The sequence below is a fragment of the Chlamydotis macqueenii genome, chromosome 10, assembly GCF_036417535.1.
Source record: "Chlamydotis macqueenii isolate bChlMac1 chromosome 10, bChlMac1.mat, whole genome shotgun sequence".
NCBI lineage: Eukaryota > Metazoa > Chordata > Aves > Otidiformes > Otididae > Chlamydotis > Chlamydotis macqueenii.
The window spans coordinates 8,979,264-9,001,111 of NC_141565.1; the positions used below are offsets into that span (position 1 = coordinate 8,979,264).

Genomic DNA, 21,848 nt, shown 5'->3' on the forward strand with positions numbered 1-21,848 from the left:
CACTTGCTTGCTAATTGAGGTGCTTGACTAAAGTGTCCCACGTGACTCATTTATTCTTCACTGTACTGCAAGAAATGGCTGGATAAGGAAACCTTGACTCCATGAGAAGTCATGGGTCAGTTGGCTGCAAGCCACACACAGACTATTAATTACAGCTACGTGGCTGCAGAATCATCTGCTAACACTGTACAGACAGGAACAGTATCATGCCAGTATTGCCACATCCACATTTTTCTATTCTCGCCTCAATTTTCCTCACCCTATTTTCAGAAGAAAAGCCATGATTCATTCTTAATGGGTGCCCTATTAAGTACTCAAAAAGCAATAATGTAAAACAACCTTCCTCTGTAAATACTGGTAAACAACAGTTCACTCACCGCTGTAGTTCCTTACCATCCCAGTGAAGTACAGAGGGGGAACTATTCAGTACACTTTCCTGTAGATTTCAGGGACATTTTTTCAGGAATTTGAGAACTGCAATGCTTCAGCAGCCCATAAGTGTATCTACCAAGGACCACTGGAACAAGTTTGCTTCTCACAAAGTAGTTGATTTATAAAAAAGAAAACAAAACAAAACAAAAAAACCCACCAACTCCAAAAGACATCCCCCCTCCCGATCCCAGTCTACTCTCATTAATGCAAGCAGAGTTAATTGTACCAGGACACTCCTACTGCGGGATGGAGCTGAGATAGGAGAATTCCTGTGGATTTTTTTCCCTGGGGAATCCTACAGCCGAATCACCTTCCTGAAAAACACAGTCCCTGCTGCAGAGGGCCAGATCCTCAGCAGGCACTGACAGACAGGGTGCTTTGATTAACACCACAAGCTCCTGACCGAGAACATCAGCGCCCTGAGGAGGATTCCAGCAAACATCTGTTACCATTAAAGATCGCCGGTTGAGATCTACACCCAGAGAGGGCCAGGGCCGAGGGATTGCATAGTTCCTCTCTGAGGCTTAAACAGCACACAGATTTGAATGTTCACAGAGCAACATTTAAGGAAATCGGCTTCAGAATCAGGAATGAGGAATGTGAAGCTGTTCATTTAGTGGTTTCTCTAATGCTTCTCCATTTAATATTTGCAAATTTAATATTTACACATACAAGCCTTACAAAAAGTATGTTACGAGGAACAGCTTCTGTACTTCTCATAATAAACAAACGACCAAAAATACACGGTATGTATAGCAGGGGTTTACAGCTGGGATCCTATATTACTTCTTAGAGCCACTTATCTAAGATCTAGTATCTATAAAAAGCCTCTCTGTTTGCTATTTACACAGGTGTCCTGGAGCATTATATAATCATGTAGCAGATCAACATAGCCTTAGGATCTCAAAGTATAATAAAAGTACATTAGGATCGTGGCATAGAGGGAAGGAGTTGGCTACTATTTGACACTGATCTTTTATTCCTTCCAGAAGTTCACCTACACATGAAGGATAGATGTCTTCAGTTCTTCATGAGAATAAAGCAAAGGAAACATCTTTTCCTAATCTTGCTTGCCTAAATTTTTTAAATGTAGAGTCAAGCTGGCTCCTCACATAAATGTTTGAATTTTGCCACTCTTATTTATGCTAAGTAGTTCCACTAAACTTGGCAATAGATCTCCTACAGTAAGGTCCACAAGCCAGGGATCTTACAAGATCTCTACTCTCAAGAGGCAGGCTTTAAACTAGTAAAGCCATAGTAACTTAAAGTATTCAAAATATACACCACCAAGGAGGACAGGAAGACATGAGAGATGACAGTGACTACACAAGGCATAGATGTTTCCACATATTCTCTAACCACAGAGAGGATCAGAAACTACACTACAAATTAAAGCAGATTTTATGATAAAAATGCCCTCCAGAAAAGGCATATATCATCCCTTTCAAAAAAAAAAAAAAAGAATGTGATGTATTATCCATTAAATCCTCCACAATGACTAATCTATCATTTCAGTCAGCCAGATCCTGAAGACACGGTTTGAATCTTAACAAGGTAACAACAAAATCCACCAGAATAAGAACAAAGGACATATTCAGTTCCTATTACATCTGGCTTCGTTAGAGCTTATTCTGCTTTTAATGTACTATAATAAAGACCTTACGCTTGAGTAAAGATCTTAGAATTTGACATGTTCGCATAGAAATATATATAGCATGCAAATGACATGGCAAACGCAACACTAGTACATCAGCCCTTGTACTTACTATGCATGAATTATGTCCTCCGTTCATAAAGTCCTCCTGTCATTCTTTTCCAAAGCATCTGTGATGCAGGACCTATCCATACTGCCTTGTTACAGGAGACAACATCAGGATGAAGAAACTTCCACCTCACATTCCCTAGGCTGTGTACAGCTGCTGCTTATGCCAAGGTGTTTCACTCCCTCCCATAATTATTATCAGCCATTCAGATTCTCACATACATTAGAAGGCTGTAGCAAAAAAAAAAAAAAATTATTATATAGAATGCAATGCAAATAATGATACTTTTACAAAGTTTAAAAAAATTCTTATCATTTATATTCAGGTACAAGCACGTCATCATGCATGCTGAGGATTGCCAGAGGTCGTAACCAACAAGCATTCCATATAATGCGTAGAACTACCAAGGAATTGCTCCCAGACTACTACCAGTGGCATTTGCCTGGTTGTGCACATATAAATTAAGCGGCACTGTGGCTTAAAACAGACATACTATCTTTGACAGAAGTAGCCATTTGCCTTCTTGAGAACTGTAGCAACACTGACTCTTAAAAAAAAAAAAAGTATTTGTTTGACATGTCTTGCACTGTTTCTTTTCTTTATAGCACTTTTTTTTTTGGAGCTGTTTCTTTGCTTATGGTTTTACTTTTAGTTCATTAAGTCCTCAAACTTGATTTGCTTACAGGCTCTTTACCCACAAATGTACTATGTAAGATGAAAGTATCATCAAGGGAATACTTTTGTCCAGAAAGCATAAATGCAGAAACACAGAGATCTTCAATTTTATATGAATGTCAATCAACACCAATGAAGACTGCTAACAAAGTCAACGCATTTGCCCACCATAACTTGTTCTTTTCCCTATTTTCTTCAGATATTTACTAGTTCGTGTCTTGCTGAGTAGCAAGTTTCTTTTTCATACTGTGAAGCCTACCGCCCAAAGGAAAGCACAAAAATAAAGCTGAACAATATTTTACAGAATTAATGGTCTCAATCTCCCTGCCCCAAGTATCGGCCAGTTCACGTTTGCTCAGGGATTACTCTTTACTCCTCCAAGGTTACCAATTTACAAAGCAAAGAGATACTGGAGATGTCCTAAAGCTATTTGCATACCAAGCATTAGCTCTTCTGAAATCAATAGTCATAGCAAGTAAATCCCAGCCGGTACTTGAGAAAAGCTGTGCAAAGATGCAATTCCTTTCAGGCAAAACAACCAGAAAACCTACCAGGAGGTGGGCTTGCTTCCCTGGTAGAAGGAAGAGGCAGAAAGCAGCAGCCAACTCATAATGACTGGCGAGCTGCAGCTGCTGCACCCTGCCCATTAACTGCCGGGGGAGAAGCGGGAGGGCACCCTGAGCACAGGGTGGTTTCTGAAAGTGGTCCTCACAAAGGAACCTGTCACTGGGGACCTGACCTGCACAGAGATTATCATCTGGTATAGCAGGGAGTGATTCCTTTGCTCAGAGTCCACCTTCCAGAGAAGGACTTTAAAAAAAAAAATTCTTAAAAAAAAATTGAATTTTGGCATGGGCTGCTCTATAGAAACAAAACAAACAAATAAAAATGTGAGCCACGCTATGAACTCTACACTACAGTTTGCATTTTTTAAATTCCTCACAATGTATCTGGAATAAATCAGCAATGGGTCAAACCGGTTCAGAAAGTGTTTGAATAACTGCCCATGGAGTGGCCAGGGGTTCTCCCTCAGCTAAGTATTTTGACTGCTGCTGTTCAATTACCATTTGAGAAAGCAGGACTGCTGGGAAAGACAACACAACACAAACCAACACTGGCTATAAAAGCATACAGTGTACCAGTATGCATGCTGCAGAGCCCGGGTTTCAGAGACATTACCAAAAGCAACTTCCCATCACACCACTCAATGACGCTCCGAGCCAGCAACATTCAATACAGCCAAAGGTAAGAGCTCTTCAAGCAATCGTGAGAGCTCAAAATATCTAATTCTATCTCTATAATAGAAACAGTAATTGACAAATCATTCTTTTACATTTATAAAATATATGATGAAGAACATACCACATGCATTCTAGACTTTCTGTCTGCACTGGAAATCAACTGGGAAATTAGGAGGTACGGTGTAGAAACATCACTGCAAATATACTGTATTACTGCTTTTGCAGCTGCAGTCCCAGAATTTGTTTCACAATAATTCAGTTACCCATGTTTAAATAACCAGCCAGCAGAAGAAAGGCTGATACATTTCATATGCATTCTCTTTGAGCAGGGGGGCCTTCACGTCTGGTCGAAAAATGTCAGGCTCATATGACACCACCAAAGTCAGGAGAGATGCCTAACCATAACTAAAAGCAGAATTTGGCCAACACAATTGGAAAATACCAGCAGAGTATATACAAATGCACACACGCAACCTCATATAAGAGCAGAGAATGAAACAGATTGGATTTTTTTAATCACACCTTTTAAAAAAACAAAATTTCATGTACAAACCCCTCACTGTGCTCCTACGTGGTTCATTTATCCTGCTGCAACATGAACAGACATACCAGAGCCTGTAGTAGGGGAGAAAGTTTGTTGTTTTTTTTTTTTCCCCCTCCCTGTTGAGGATTTTAAATACAGTTCAAAGAGCGAAAGAACAGATCTGGTGTAACTTCCAAACTGACTTCAGCAATAGATAAGCAATTCTAAGACTACCACAGTCAACAAGTACATATGTAAGCTGTACATGAATATAGTTATTGATATTTTAAAGAGAGCTTTATTTTCCCCTTTTTTTTTTCATAGTTTCCCCTAGTATACGGTCCAGAATTAAAAACCTAGATGTCTTTCCCAATTCAGCCAAATCACCCTGTTGCACTGAATATCCTAACAGTTCAGATATAGTTTCTCACGAATCCTTACCCAAAGGCAAGCAGGCTGTCAGCTTCAGCACCACTTTCGTATCATCTTCGGGAGATCGTTCCAGCCTTAAGAAAGGAAGGCTTTTTAGCTTGCTTTCTGCGTGCAGTGCCTGACTCGAAGCTGCCACTCACTTCTTCAGGTGCCTCCCCTGTTCCTGGTGTGCTCCTTGCTAACACCTGGGGCTTCAACACTTGGCAAAAACAGGGTGAAAATCGGTATTGGCAAAGCCATAATCGAATGCAAAGATTTGAAGAGATTACTGAAAATACAAGATTCTGAACCAGGGGATAACAGCATTTTTAACAAAATTAAATAGATAAACTTTGCTGCAAATTAAAAACAATTATCTTGTATCTGAGCCCATAATGATTATTTTGAATACAGATATTTACTGCTGCCAATAAAGAATTTTTTTTTGTAACTTTTCTGTTATTGGGAAGAGCTTGAATATAATCCAGTCCAAAAAAATGCTGACTTTCCTAAATAGGGGCTGTGTTTTTGCAATAAAGAATACTGGTCAATATACAAGTGAAGGAAAACTGAACCAGATGTCAGTAATAGGACCACAGAACGTTGCATTTGCCCAGAATCGCTATTTTAAACACACGATGTTGGTCTACTGGTTTGTGGGATAATACATTCTTGGCAGCCAGAAGGAGTTTCGATATGTTAGAAGGTTATCCTTGAGCAAAAAAAAAAAAAAAAATAAAAAAAAAAATAAAAGAAGAAAAGAAATGGAAGAGAAGTAGAGAAAGGCCACTAATTCATCAAGCTCCCTATAGCAGAAAAAAATTATGACTTACTCAGGAAATCAGTTCAAAGAAAAGCCAGTCTCAAAACAGAACGCTTGGTTTTTACATTAATTTTCATTTTCTGCTTTACTTCCTTACTACTATCACTTCATTGTACTTTGCCTTTTTTTTTTTTTTTTTTGCTTTTTAAAGGATTCTTCCCTCCCTGCAAGCTCAATTTCTAGACAAGAAGTCTAAGGAAAAACCGGTGAGCTTTCACCTTGCAGCCCAAGTGCAGCCAGACTGATGGGCGGGGGAACCACACCAGCAACCACACACCCAACTCAAACCACACAAAGCCCAGTCCCAAAAACGTTTTGCGTTGGAAACCTTTGCTCACACAAGGATCCTGCTGCCATCACTGGGATTACTGGAGGAAGCTGTTCACAGGATCAGGCCCCACCGTCCCAGAATCCCTACAAGCAGCCCTGGAAGCCGTATGCACACAAATAACATCAACCCAGGTCCCTGTCTACTGCCAATTAAGTACTTACCCATCTCTAAAATTCTTTCTAGTTCAGAGTTACACGGATTTGGGGTTGTTTTTTTTTTTTCTCCTTCTCTTTAAGAAGCAGTTACATCTGTATGCCTTCTTAATATAGAAATAAAACTTCAAGATGTACTTCACATGTTTGGCGAACAATCACTTCCCTGTTTTACCACGTAGTAAATTTTAAAATCAACTCTGTTCATTGTTTTAACAAACCCTCCTCTGAAAGATAATTAAAACCACTTCCCAATATACAACCAAAGTTTTATTTTTATAGTCTATCTTCCATTATGGCATAATCCTTTCTTTTTTTTTTTTTAAACCAGTGAAATATACAAATCACGCAAGACAGAAATATGTACATTAAATGTACAGAACAGAGGAAAGGACATAGAAGATTTACATATCTGAATGACAAGTAAAATATTTTACATTAAATAGTGTTTTAATAGCTAGGACCATAAGATTCAGTTCTGCTCAGACAAAAGTCACTAAAAAGGAACATGAGGTGATTCAGCAAATGAAAAAAAAAAAGATCATGGTTTTTGTACAACAAAAAACAAAGTGACATATTCAATGAATTAGTGCTTTATTTATTTATCTTACTTTAAAGATATTCTTTGCAAACATCTGAAGACGAGGGGTAAATATGTCCTTGTACAATAAATTAAGAGCAATAAAGCGCCATTTAAGAAGCTGATAAATGATCAAGATGAACTTAATGATACAGCTTAAAGGCTGGAAAGTTAAGGCTTTAGTACAACCAGGCTAAAGTGAAAGATTTTCCTCACTTGGTATTTGCAAAACCATTTTCTTTAACTTGTTGGATGGGACTGAGTGGGAAAGAGGCATCTGAACCAAAGATGAAATCCTGTGTAACTACACAGCATTGAGGGGAACGCATCTTGCTCAACAAATAACCATTTCCATTTCAAAAACTGAAAAGCAAGGGCCAAATGCAGCAAATTTTAGAGTTGGAAGGTGTCTCCTTTCAGCAATCATCAATAATGCCCTTAACGTGAGAGTGGAATAAAAGCGATCTCTAGACCAGTATCAATTCAAGTGCAGGGTGCTGCCTCTACCAACCACCCAAGAAAGTCCTAAAGCTGGGAAGAGGCTTACTTCTTTGTGATTATCCTTAAAATTTCTGAATAATAAAAGCTTTAAAAAAAAATTAAAAAAAAATTTAAAACCACCAAAAGGTTAGAATCCATCTAAAAACCTGAAGAGATCTGAAAAAGAAAATGGGGGATGAACTGCCCCTGTAATTTAGACTTTTTATTATTTCTTAAATCATTAAATATATATGTAGAAAAAGCTTTGAAATATCAGACACCAGCAGACCACAGTTCTCCCATATATATGTAACTGCTCAAGTATAGTCTGAACAGTTGTAGTGTATATCTGCAATATATTATCTAAAGCATGTGTATTAAAGACATAGGATGATAAATTTGGTATTGCTGCAACATTTCATTGAACTATAATAGTCAGTTAATATTATTAAAATATGAAACTATTGTCTCCTTGAGTGAAAGCGTACCCAAAATCTGCAAAAAAAATAAAAATCAGTCATTCCAAGAGTGGATATCTAATGATTTATTTTCTCACATAAAATTAGAGGAGTTATTTGTCAAGCTGTGTTTTGAAAGACAGCCAGCTATTACACCATTTTTAAGGCATTTTCAAATCTGGGGAATTCTATTTTCTATGGGCTTTCCAGGCTGAGAGACCGAAACTGTTTGCAGGCATTGCAGCTCCCCTCCGCCCGGCACCTCGGCTGCTCTCCATGCTCCGCAGTAGTGAAGCACTGCTCTGTAAGATGAGACACTTGAACGTCACAATTAGCTAATAAGGCCAAATTCTGCCTTGAAGAATATCTTTATTATTCGTCAAGGCAGATTTTTTTTTTTTTGGTCTTGTTAGGTTCTGGAACCAGACACGGTGATAGCGCAGGTGAAGCCTTTATGATCCTTTGCTCTTTACCCTCCGATGACATTGCGTACTTAAGCGGGCACATTCAGATATACAACCGACACCGCACTTTGTGATGAATATACCCCTTATTTACAGAGCCCTAAATGTACTGAACAGCTTTATATACCCTATTCTGATAACTTCTAGTGTCTGAAACTAGAAGTCATGGCCAGGTCTGTGTGTTCCTCACATCCATAAGGATTGTTCTAACATCCCAAGCACATTACATGGTTGCTCTGCCTACTGCACATGTATTACGTCCCATGGGACTAAATTAGGATACGCTGGATTTTTCCCTCAAACTACTCTATTGTTTTTAAGAACAGTCAATTTTTTTTTTCCTTTGCAAAATAAATATTCTCAGGTTCTCCCCCATTATTGCTAAAAATATAAGCCACACACAGTTCTGGGATGGACGCAGAGAGGGTTTCCAGGCACTTCTCTTTGCAACCTTTATATTTTTCTCTTCCCCCCACCCGCCCTTTTTTTTTTTTTTTTTTTTTTTTTTTTTTAAAGAAGACAACAACTCATTGGACTCTATAAATAAAGTGGAGATAGTCCTGTGGAAACGGAGAGGGGGCTGCACTCCTTGCTGGCAGGTGGCCACAGTTCCTCCCACCTCGCCCGTCCCCTATTTGCACACAAACTGGTCCACGATCTCTGTGCACAACTTGCATTTCACATAGCAGCACCAGTGGAACTTGCAGTGGCAGCGCTCTCGCTGCACCGTCTTGAACTGGTCGTAGCCCCGGCCGCAGCACATGAGTTCACAGCCATCCATGCCCTCCGAGGTCTTATTGCAAAGGCGGCCCTGGGTGCCCAGGGACCCAGTGCTCTCGTTGCGCACACAGTAGTCGGGGCTGGGATCGATGTAGACCAGGTCATGGATGGTGGGTGCGTTGAAGCGGCTGTTCACTTGCACCAGCTTGCCCCGGCTGTTGAGTTTCATGGCAGCAGCGCTATCGTATTTCTCCTTCAGGGCATCGCCTACCTTGCGGAAATCGGCAAGCTGCAGCCAACAGGTCTTCAGGCTACAGGAACCAGAGACACCGTGGCACTTACAGGCCACGTCAGCCAGGTTGTACACAGTCTGGAAGAGCCAGGGAGAGAAAACAAAAAGGATGATGAAAGATTAGCATGGCTGTGAAAGCATTTATTCCTCTCATCTCCTGCCCTCTGTTGCACTCCCGTTCACCCCTCCGCAATACTCAGCCTCAGCATCCTCTTCCCTCCCACAACACGCTGGGAAGGCAGAGCGAGCGAGCCGACACACGCGCACCCCCAGCACCCCTGTTAGCAGGGAGGTGGAGGGGAGCTCTGGCCAGCCTCTCCCCACCGCAGAGATGGCCGCAGCAGTGCACACAGCCCAGGCAGCAGCAGTCAGGCTGCAGTCAAATTTTAGGAATTTGCTCTCACGCCAGCAAAGGATTTTGCTGTTTCATTGAGAAATGTAAAACATCCCTTTATTTTCTATCTGAGTTACTCTCTCTATTGATCTCTTCTTGAGGCTGCAATTAGGGAAAGAGTTAAGATTCCTCTTGCTCCTGGCTCAGCTGCAGCTGATTGTCTGCTCTTGGCTCAGCATACCCCTCCTGTCCCAAGTTTTGCTCTGCAAGAGAGACTTCATCCAAGAAGAAACCCCCCAAACACCTATGGGTGGGAGACAGAGCTACATAACAATATCCTCTTTACAAAGCTTTGGCAGGGAAACATCAGTCATTTGCCCTGTACAAATAGAAATCAGAGTCAGCGTTGACACTGCCCCAAAAATCCCAGGGTCTGACACATTAGATGATACTGTAAGACAACTTCCACCCAGCAGTTACAGCGAGTCTTGGCACCGCAAAGATGAGGCTGAGGAAGGAAAAAACTGCTCGAGCCTCCGTAAGCAACTGTGAAAGTGTCATTTTTCTTCTTGCTAATAGTAAATTGGCCTGCCCATTGCTTTCAGACACCCTCCTCTCACATTTAAATACTATTAATTTTCAATTAACTTTCATCCTTCTTCACCTTAGAACACAAGTGTAAAGTCTCCAGCCGACTATTTCTGGCACTTCAAGCTCTAGGAAAATAATGATTTTGGCTCTTTATATTCAGACTATTAAAAAAAGAAAAGTTTACACCCATTCATTTAAGGCATTTTTGAGATTAAAGAAACCATAAAGACATGTTTAACCACAGAAGACAGTGTTTTCTAATAACATGGAGGGCATATTATAACATCCTCTTAAAGCAGGGAAAGGAAAAAAAAAAAAAAAAGTCAGAACAATCCTGCGGCACGATTCCAGTCTGGGAAGCCCAGTGTGTCCCTCTTCCCTCCAATGCACACTGCCCTGGTTGGAGAGACAAACTAATAAAATTCTCTTCTACAGAAAATCCACATAATTTGGGCACTTTTAATAAAACAATATGGAGGGGAACACAACACACTTCGCTCCCAATCCTCCCTCCTGGGGAGGGCAATGAGGCTGTCAGACAACCAGGAGCAACACAAATTCAAACATTCCCCACCCACCTACACCCTGTATTTGCTATTTTCTTGTTTCATGCATCAGAACAGAGGCAAGCCTCAGTGGCTGGTCACCACCCAGCGCTGCCCTGTGCCCTGCCAAGGTGCGGATTTCCCCAAAAGCTGGGACGCAGATGAAGGCAGGGAGACGTGCTGCTTCACAGCCACTTACTCTTCTCCCGGCCTCGTTGTTGTGCAGGTTCATCATGATGCGGGCACTCTCGTAGGAGCCTCTCTGGTAAACCCTCTCGCGCTCCCGGGCATCAACAAACTCCTTGGCGAAGCGGTATCCGTATTCGATGTTATCCCCGCAGCCACCCCAAAGCCAGTCCCGGGGTAAGTCCTTGGGCCGCGCTGCTCGGCTGCAGCCGCAGGAGGAGAGCTCGCCCTCCCGGCAGGCACGGCTCATGGCATTGACCACCCCGGCCGCGCTCACCGCGTAGGTGAACGCCGTCTCCCGGCTGCCTGCATGGAAAGATAAGCAGTGTTAGGGGAGAGCCCACACGCACCGCTCCCTGCTGCCAATGAGCTGGGAGGGCAAAGGCTCTCCAGGAGCCACCAAAATTCAGTCGCTTACTAAAAGGTAGAGTAACCCTGAACCGTGCTCAAAATGTCTTCACTCAAAAAAAACCAAACAAAACCAATCCAATGAGAGCACACAAGCTGTCTGTGAAGGGCAGGAGTCACTTCTCATTCACACTGGTGAGAGCTTGGACAAGGGAGCAGGGAGGAGGTGAAGCGGGGCTGAAGCACGACGCCAGTGGGGCTGAGGCAACCATGCTTGCGTGTGAGGGGTGGAAAGGGAAACAGACTCCCTGTCTTTCAGAAAAAAAAGAGATGTTAAATACAACTTTTTAAAGTCTGGTTCTTAAATTACTACTTCTCAAACATGATTTATGCACTTCACGCACGTGTTCCAATTTATTTAAAGTTAGAGCGTTTTACAAAGCCTCCTGGTATCAAAAGAAATGCCCAGCCAAAGAACACGCAACTTTTCAGCCTACATACAAGCCAAGCGCTTCTGTAGGAGGCTATTTAAAACTAACGGCAACCTGTGCTGTTTAGTATCCACCTCTCCAGCTCATGTGAATATGGCAAGTGAGTCCATGGACAATCGTCTTTACAAATTACAGGGAAGAAAATAACCTTGGCACAAGGCGGTGTTGAAGGTTCTCTCTTGCATCTGGTGCCCTTAAATGGAAATTGCAAACCTCCAGTTTCAAACTTTTGGAAGAAAATGTTACAACACCCACAATGCAAGATATGGTCAAGTACCATCCTCCTGACGGTACCTAACCCCACCTTTATTTAGAGCCTGACTTCCCCTATTGCTTTTCCAAGGTTGCCACAAGTTCTAAGAACAACTAGAAAAGCTTTCCAAAAACAAAAAACCACAAAACCAAAACTTGCACCAGAGAGCCCACTTGAAGTTTGCTTTTTATCTTAAGAGACAGCATCCCACTGGGTCTTCTCCACAGAAGATTCCCAGAATGACTAAGAACAGACTAAACATAATTTTTAAAATTTTCAATTTATACGAGTTAAGTTTTATTCTGAATCTAGATCATGCTAGGTCTTACTCTTTATTTCATAAGGTTTTTCTCAGGGAGCAGCATGGTCCTCTGTAAAATGAGGGCTTTAAGAGGTTGCGTTTTGGACCTGTCATATGTATTTAGGCAGCAACATTTTAAGGCAGAAAATCTTTGTACAAGACCTACTGTAACAGGTCAAATCTAATAGGAGCTTTCAAGCACTTCTGGAACACAAATACTTTGCGGTCTGGTCCACATTTAACATTCAGATGACACCATGCTCAGAACAGCTTTCTTAATATAACAGCTGTCATCCAGTGGATTAATTTCAGTAATAGATGCTGGATTGAAATGGTAAAAATCAGAAGTCTTACTTTGGGAAAGATCAGATTTAAGGAAGATGAGAAGCACTTTGCTCCCCTACTTAAAATGGTCTATTCTCACAGACATCTGCTCATGGAAGTACTTCCACAAATTTAGGGGTATAAAGGGTTACAGGAGTAGCCTTTTCAGTTTAAAAAGATTTGGCTTTATGTGGTGGTTTATGCCTTGCATTTACTGTGAACTATAGCAGGGGGAACCTCATAGAGATTTTAATGTTCCCGTTTGTTCTGTAACACACATTTTTGGATTAATTCCTTAAGCAAAAATTCCACTAGATTTAGAGGAAAGACACGTGGTCTGCTCCGGACCACAGGACTCGCCTCTTCCGTTCCATTTTATTCTTTTGCGTGTTTAGTTAGCTCATGCTTTCACATGGTTAACTACGCCGTTTATTGCAGGATTTAAGCTCATAAAGCTGACTTCTTTTGACTAGTTTTCATTATTATCCTGGAGCATATTTCAAAGAGCTCACTCTTACTAGGAAGGAGAAGGAAAGGCTGGGGTACAGAAAGGAGAGCTGCCCCCCAAGTTCCCTCCTTGAACATTTAGGCAAATTATAAAACAACACCAGCTGCTGAAGTAGGTTTCAAGCCCCCGCAGGTTGCAAGCCAACGCTGTCTCAAGTCATCGATCGCAGGAACACATTAAGAGTGATGGTTCCACACGGATGAGTTAGTCTGAATTTTTTTTTTCTCTCTTAAGTCTTTAGGCACAACTGTGCTTTCCTTCACTGTCAAACATATCTGTCTTTTCCCACAGTCCAGCATTTCTCTCTATTGTAGCCATGGCAAGGAAACACACATTCCAAACACATTCAAGTCCCCTCTCTCCCATATATATAAAACATAGAAATGGAACTGTTCAATATACACACACTGTAGGAAGCCACCCACAGAGCAAGGAGCTGAGCTTTACACTTGTTAGGTCTGCAAGAAAAGAACATTTTTTTTTTTTTAATACCTGAACATAAGATACAAAATGTTCTTTGTCTTGTATTTTTAAAAGTATTCAACATCAGGCAGCAGGCAGGAATAAACTGGATCCCAACTGCACCAAGCTGCTGGGGGAGGATCCAGTTATTGTATTTTATGTTAGCACTTCTTAGCTGTTTGCAAAGCCCCAGCGCAGCCAGCGGCCGCAAAGCCAGGAGATGGCGCGAGGCAGTGACGGCAGCGAGGACCATGGCCTGACCCAGCAACCAGCACCAAACGAGAGCAGCAGAGAACAAAAGCCCTAAAAATTTGCAGTTCAGTAAGCCACAGAGCAAGTTTCCAAACCCAATGCTAGGTTTATTTGTACAGCTTTAGCTAAATTTGCAGGATAAATCCTGGAAGAAAGACTGTCCATTTATACACTGGGGTAATTACCGTGCTGTCAGTCAGCGCTTTGCCCAGCGCTCCTGCGCACAGCCTGCCACAGCGCGTCGTTAGCCGAGACGACAAAATCTTCCCAAGCCATGTGCACTCAGATCCTGACTACCATCTTCCTACGTCAGTGAGACTAAGGAGTGTCTGACAGTCCCCAACGAGCCAGGGAATGGCGGGCCAAAGTAATATTCCATCAGGCTCTAAAAGTGCCCATTTTCCCTTCCACTCAGAGGAACAGCAACTGGTCGTTACCGAAGCTCAGCACGAAATAATACAACTGTGACCCACAACACCTTTCTTGTTCTCAGTGAATACACTCTTTAGACTCTTTAACTCTTGAATATGGCTATTAACCTTGCTTCCATCTGCAATTAGAATAAGTGGCTTAATTACATGATGAATTGCTGTGTAGACATCAGCTAATACAGTCATATTCAGCAGAAGGGTGCGGCAAAGTTACTTAACTTGAAAGAAACCACCTTTAAATAGACCTGTCATACTTGGGGAGGGCAGAAATGCCTGCTCCAGAGACAGACACCACAAATCATGGGCCCAATCCTGTACATGTCTTCGCACCAATGGTCCCCTTGAGCTGGTTTTCACTTGCTTGGATAATAAATAAAAGCTGAGGGATGAAGGCCTAAATTTTAAACAGATTATTTTTTCTGATATTTGTTAGATTACTAGAACAGAAAGGTGTACAGGAAAAGTTTTCTTTCATGTTTCATGTGCTTTAAGACTTTTGCTCGGGTAGGGTAAAAAAAACAAACTTCATGGGGGGGTTCATACCCTGCTTGCAAAAGGCCCTGGGAAGGTTGTTTATCTAAACTCAGCTGTTCCAATTAGGTACTTCTATGCAATAGATTTTTTTTCTATTTGTCTGACAATCTCCAAATAAAAACTTCTTTTAACAAAAATTGAGAACAAATGTGAATCGATGTATGCCTTCAACCTTAACTGGAGTTAGCCCATTTACAGATAAACCTAGCTTGAGTCTGATTTTAAAATCTGGGTTTTTTTAAAGCAGGACAGAAAAACACTGACATAAAAGCTTTACTTTACATTTCCAACTAAAAAGCTCTGCTAAGTTTGTCAGTGTACTGATCACTACACAAAAGATGACAACTGTCACCCAGAAAAATAGGTGGTTTTCAGTTGCTTACACAGAATCAGCAATCTGACTTGAGAAAGTCAGAGGGAGGTTTCACCATGGACCCAGTTCAACAGCCCTGGTTAAAATTTTGCCAAGGACTTTAAAATACGATGAGGTCCTTAAACGACAGGAAAAGCAGGCAGCACCTGAGCATTGGAAAAGCACATTTCAAAGAGGATCTGATAGGGAAAGGGTTGGGTGCCCACCAAATTGTGATAAGATGTTAAACAAGAACCTGTCTCTCTTACCAGCAATGTGATTACATTAAATGCAAGTTACAAGGACACTCACACGTTTTGTCCTGATAGAGAGGAGTTCATAAAAATTACCCTGCTATGTTATTTTTAACATAAATCTACCTTTCTCAAAAAGAGAAAAAAAACGTTACCATATCTAGAAATAAGCAAGAAGGAATTGCCTATAAACACTAATAGACAGAGCAGCAATTTCCAGTTAACCTTCAGACCAAGAGCAATTTATTATGCAGCCGCTAACTCTGGAACTAGACATGGACATCTTTAATTTTACAAGACACTGCTGGTTTTAATTTTCTTAGGTTGCCTTCATTTTGTCTCAGGTTTTCTAAAAGCAAATTTCAGGGCTGCATTCTCCTTTCTCCTCTATTCCCATATGCAAATATATATTCCTGCTTTGTTTTCCAAGACACATGGCTGGACAGTGGTGGGAAATCACCTCCGGCTAAAAATAATTCAACTCCTTTGCCAACTTTTAAAAACACTTGATTGTATACAGTACTCAGTAAGAACCTGGCAAGAGCTTCAAGTGCAGAACAGTCTGTGCCATACATATCCTTAGACAAGAGTTTAATCATAAAGATGTTGCTTCCTACCTATCTGCATGACTCTGCCAAAAACAGAGTTGTTGTCCACAGTGCTGCAATTCCATCTTCTATGTCTGAACTGATACTGGCACTCCTTAATGCCCGTCTTTGCACCCTCTCCAATGAACTGCATATGGTCCTGATACAACTGGCAGAGTTTCTTCTGTCCTTGGGAAAGCCCTGCTAGCTGGCTACATAGTGGCTGGGCTCCTATTATATACACCTCTGACATCTGAACAGGGTTCATGGGGTTCATAGGGTTCATCCCTAAAGACCTGCATAAAGAAAGATTTGGATTAATAAAAGACTCAGGAAAAAAAAAAAAGAAAAAAAAGAAAAAAAGAAAACAAGAAAAGAAATTCTATAAATCCCAAACAGAACTGTATCTTATACATAAGCATTCACTCTACAACTCCTGGTTTTGCTATCAGGTGAGGAAAAAAAAAAAAAAGCACTTAAATATAAAACTTTTGGTTTAAAGTCAGCACGGAACAGAATTTCTTAGTTCCCATCTCTGTGGTTATCACCATACATTAGGGACTGAAGAAAGACACAAACTTGGAAGACTTGCATCTAGGCAAACTTTTACCAACTGAAATGGACATAGTAAAAATAACAGAAGCTCCAAACAACTACAAGGCCAGAAAAACAAATAAAGCAAAAATTTAAAAAAGCCCCTCAAACCCCAATTTATTTTAACACACATTTTCAATTTAAGTCTGGATTTTCAGTCTGTTCTACCATAAACAAATATGGAAGCCTTTAAATATGCCAGAAGTTAGAAACTTGCTACAGACTACTTCTAGCTTCTTCCGAACGACACACAAAAACACAGAGGCAAGAATATTCACTGTAAACAAAATCAACTTTGTTTTCTTAATTCTTAAAGTGCTCTTCACATGATACATTTCAATTAATAAGTGGCTATTAATCAAAAAAGGATCACTTGAGACAGCAGAGAAACACCGCTCTCCAGAACTCCCAACATCGTATGTTATACAAAACCAGATAGTTTGCCAAAGCAGAAATTTAAATGTACTTCTTTGTAACAAAATGTATTTATAAACATTTAAGTTACAGAAAAGTTCAAACCAAAACTTCAACAGAAGCTTTTACTTTTAAATCAGCATTCTCTCTTATATATGCAAACTTTCTGACCTACGGGAGTTTAAATAACTCTTTTAAAAGAGAGACAATTCTAGTAATTTAAGGACGATCAAATCCATAGAGAATCTGCTTTACAGCATTCTAAAAACTGAATTTTACAACACAAGACGTTGCACATTTACACTTATTCAAGAGACCCGTTCATTTTACTACCCAACGTATTACAACTAAAACATGACTGCTGTCTCCTTCACGCCGTACTCCTTCGGAAACAAAGTACACAAGAAGTAAATAGACATTCAACCGCGCAAATCTCGGCACCCGCTTTCAAAATCAAGTCGATACAAGATGCTTACCACCACGAGCTGGCTTCTATTACAACCTGTGTAAAGGAGGAGAAAACGGCCAGAGCCACTATGAGGTACTGAGAAGCCATTGTGCTGCCAACTGTCCCCAAAGCACCTCCTTGGATTAATACTGCAGAGGATTTCTAGAGGGGGGAGAAAAAGGATCAGATTGTTTATTGCTTCTCAGACCATTTTCGAGCATTCAAGTTTAAACAACGGAAGCATCCGGGCCCCTTTTAACTTGACTCTGACTCGCCTGCCCTTCTCCCCGCCGAGGCTCTGCTGCCAGACCCAGGCAAGTCGCGGCTCCCGCTCCACCGGGCAAAACCCACCCACGCACCCCCCCTCTATCCCCCACCCCACCCCGCGGACACCGCCTTTCTCGGGCGGCCGCAGCACCCACCCGCGGCCGCCCGTCCCTCTGCCCCGTCTCCGCCACTCCCCGCACCGGGACGAGACGGGGCCGCCGCTCCGGACACGGGGTGGCCCATCCCCGCACCCCCGGGGCTAGAGGCGACCCGCGGGCCCCGGGCCGGGCATTACCGCATCGCTCCCCTCTCCGGAGCCAGCATCGCGGACACGAAACGCTGCCAGCTGGCTAAAGGCGGCTTCAGGTTTGCACAGCGAGCCCGAGTGGGAGCGGGAGGGGGGGAGGCCGGTGCCACGAGGGGGTCGGTGCCGCGGAGGGTGTGAGGCCCGACGGCTCCCACGCCGGGATGATGCGGCCGGTCCTCTGCTGGCGGGGGAAACCGCTCCCCGGTGCCCCCTAAACCATCCCGCAGCAGCCCGCTCTCCGCGACGGCCGAGGCAGCCCCAAGCTCCGCGATGACAGCCCCGACGGCAGCCCCCGGGCCCGCCGGGGTCGGTACCGGCCCGGGGAGGTGCCAGGAGCGGCTCCGAGTCCCGACCCGGCCCCTGCAACAACCAGGCTGCCGTCCTGGAAGTCAAACGCTTCCCCCGACAGGTCCCGCGATCGCTGTCTGCCTCCTCACACGGGACTCTTTAACTTGCTAACCAGTGCCATTCACGGTTTTTTATTTCCCCTCCCCTCGGAAGGGGAAAAAAAAAAAAAGAAGACATTTCGACACTTGGGGGCTCCCTATTCATTCTCAAAAAAAAAAAAAAAAAACCTTAATGCCGAATTGAAGGCGCTCTTAGTTTTAATTTATTTCTGTTTGCGAAGGGTCGGGAGGAGAGGACCGATCGCAGCCCCGCGGCGGGAAGCCGGGCTGACACGAAACCCCCCCGGACACAGGCGGAGAAACCGCACTCAGCGTGGGCGCCCGCACGCCTGTGTGTGCCGAGCGCCGCGCCCGCCACCACGCCCGGGGCGAAGCCTCCCCTCACCCCCGCGCGGAGGGAGCCCCCCAGTTCCTCCGGGATCCCCTCAGGGTGAATGGGGGCCGGCGTCCCCCCTCAGCAACAGGAACCCGTCCGGTTTCGACGGGATCAGTCCCGGGAAAGAGGCGAAGCCAGGTGTACGGGGAGCTCGCTGCGACACCCGAAAACCACGGTGTTGGGTTTTTTTTTTCTTTCGTCTGTTAGTTCATCATCATCATTAGTATTTTAAAAAGTCTCACGGAACTGCCCGAGCCCTGAGGACGCCGGTGCCCAAGCGGGACCCCATAGACGCGCAGCCGCCTGGACGGGGGCCGCCGGGCGCGAAGGGAACCGGTGCCAGGGACACGGCGGGGAAGGGGGGCGGTACCCCCATTGCGAGACCCAGACGGCGGGGCCAAAGCCCTTCTGCCCCCTCCAAAGGGCCCGAGTGCTCCCCGTCCCTAGGCCCGGTCGTCGCCGCAGCCAGCGCAGAGTCGGGCCGGAGCCCCTCCCGGAGGTGCGCCGCCCCGCTCCCGACAGGGGGCGCCCTCGGCCGCCGCGGGAGGCGGCGGGGACGGGCGGGTGCAGCCCCTCCGACGGCACCGCCGGCACCTTCCGCTCCTCATCGTCGCGGTGCTCGCCCCCCTCGGCCTCCCGACACGGCGCGGCGGGAGGAGGCACCTGCACCCGGGGGCCCAGCCCCTCCAGCCCGGCCCTGCTGCACGCAGCAGCTGACAAGCTGCCATCCAAAACAAAACAAAACGCCAAAAAAAAAAAAAAAAAAAGAGAAAAAAAAAAAGAGAGACAGGCTCTCCGGCAGCATTGGCTATCAGAAGTATGAGGCACCATTTTCAACTTTGTAGGGCCACGGAGATTGGGTTTTGGTATTTAGTGCACCCCATGCGGAGCCCGCGCTCTGTGCCGAGATAAAAAGGGAGAGGGAGGCTTTTACAGACCCCGCAGCCGCGGGCTCGCCTCTGATCCCGTTTTACACGGGGTGTCTGGAAAGCCTGCGAAGGCATCTGGTTTTCTGGGAGCACTACCTGCGGGAAGGCAGCATCCAGAGCCCAGGCTCCGGGGGGCTGTAAACCGCGGGGAACCCCCCCGGCCGCCCCGCCGCTGCGGCTTCCCATCTGTTTTGGAGGGGCGAGAGCAAATTTCACGTTTGCAGAGAAAAGCACTCACGGGGTCCCCAGCCCAGCTCTCTCCCATCGTAGAGCAGTCGCGGGGGGGGGGTCTCCTGGGAGGGGAGGTTAGGGCGCACCTTCGGCTGGGGAAAAGCCGCGCTTCTCGGCCCAACTGAACTCTCCGTGACCCTCCGAGCGCAACCGATTTAGCATACAATTGACAATTAAAAACAAACAAACAACAAAAAGCCAACAGCTTTTCCAACATGGAGTCCTCGCAGCGCCAAGGGGACCCCGAGGAACCGCGCTCCTCCGCTCTGACCCGGGCGGGACCCTCTGCAGATGCAGAGTGATAATCTCCAGAAACTTAGAATAAAATTAAAAAGGAGGGGGGGGGGGGCTGACTCCGGGTCCTCCGCTGGCCCCCAGCCAGCTCCTCCTTAAAGGTACAGGCCACCATTAGCGCCGACGTTGAGCTCCTCCATAGCGATCCTCCTCGCGAAAGTTTGGGAAGTTTGGAAAGATGTCTTTAAACTCGCGTTAGCAGCCGCTGCCAGAAAGATGCACCGGGACACGGCGGGCAGAGCGAGCCCAGCAAGTGCCCGGGCAGCGGACAGCCTCTCTTCGGGGGGGGGGGGGAGGTGGTGGGAATTTAAAAAGAGAATGAAAAAATAAAATAAAGGAGCCTTTCCTTTTTTTTTTTCCCCCCCAAGCGCGGAGCAGCGCTCTCCGCGGTGTGTGAGAGCGAAAGGGTGGGAGCGCCCGGCGGCAGCGCGGAGACGAGAGGCCCGGCCCGGCCTCCCCCACCCCCCCGCGTCCAGGACCCGCGCCCGCGCAGGGTTGCGCCCCGCCAAGGCGCTGCCCACCCTGCGCGCCCCGTGCGGACTCACCTCCATTGCCGCGGGATCACCGGGCGGGAGCAGCCGAGTAATCCAAGCAGAGCAGGAGGGAAAAGGGCGAGGCGAAAGTAAAATCCTGGATGGCAGGAGCCGGGCGGTATCCTCCGAGGCAGCGGGCGGCGGCAGCGCGTGGGCCCGCGGAGCTGGCGGGGGGCGGCGGGCGAGCGGTCGGTCTGTCCGGCGTGGGCAGAGCGTGTCCGACTGCGGAGCGGGGCACCGGCGCAGCCTTCTTTCCAAGGTCCATCAGCAATCGCAGTAATTAGGGCTTTCCACCACCAGAAGAAGGAGGCAAAAAAAAAAAAAAAGCCAAAAAGAAAAAGCCAACCCAACACACGCACACAGCGCCCGTGGGCGTGATTGTGCGGAAGCAAATAAAAATCTTCACAAGCGGCAGCGAAAGCGCCGCGGGCGACGATCGGTCCCGGCAGCCCAGGTGGTGCCGCCGCTGGGCTCCCTGCGCTTCCACTCGGCCCCGGCACCGCTCGGGCCGCCGGCGCGGCCCCTCCGCGGCTGAACGCGCACCGGGCAAGGGGGCACGAGTGGAGCCGAGCGGTCGCAAGGCTCCCCCCCGCCCCCCGTCTCCGGCCCTTCACTTGCTTAAAGGCTGGGCGTCCGCGGCTGCAGAGCCATCCTGGGGCTGGCTCCCTCCATTTTACACAGAGAAGAAAAAGCCAAAAAAAAAAAAAAAAAAGCCCAACAGAAAAAGAAGTTTCTGCACAACCGGGGAAGTGGGGGGGCTCGTGCACGCGTGTGTCTGTCTTAGGGACGACTGGTCCTGCAAGGCGAGTAGGAGCAGGGGGAGGGGAGAGGTCCGGGGCTTCAGCAGCGGCGGTTCCCCCAATCCATCGCTGGCAAAGGCGCCCAGCGCCAGGGAGCAAGTTACGCGCGGGAGAGCGAGCCGGGGCAGGCGGCTTCGCGCTGCACCCGAG

The 21,848-nt window shown here is 45.4% G+C and overlaps 1 protein-coding gene across 3 annotated transcripts; it reads right to left on the reverse strand.

The window, feature by feature from the left end:
* Positions 1-6,599: 6,599 nt before the first annotated feature.
* WNT5A (Wnt family member 5A) lies at positions 6,600-21,184 on the reverse strand. Of its 3 annotated transcripts, none has more exons than XM_086755688.1 (5): positions 20,911-21,184; positions 17,583-17,716; positions 16,129-16,394; positions 11,015-11,307; positions 6,600-9,423 (listed from the first exon to the last, which is right to left on the reverse strand). In XM_086755688.1, exons 1-5 carry the CDS (start codon positions 20,914-20,916, stop codon positions 8,965-8,967), a joined length of 1,158 nt encoding a protein of 385 aa, XP_086611814.1. In that variant the 5' UTR covers positions 20,917-21,184; the 3' UTR covers positions 6,600-8,964. The 3 variants fall into 3 exon arrangements, with proteins under 3 accessions (XP_086611814.1, XP_086611816.1, XP_086611815.1); XM_086755690.1 differs by lacking the exon at positions 20,911-21,184 and adding an exon at positions 18,117-18,247; XM_086755689.1 differs by lacking the exons at positions 17,583-17,716; positions 20,911-21,184 and adding an exon at positions 17,409-17,459.
* Positions 21,185-21,848: the final 664 nt, after the last annotated feature.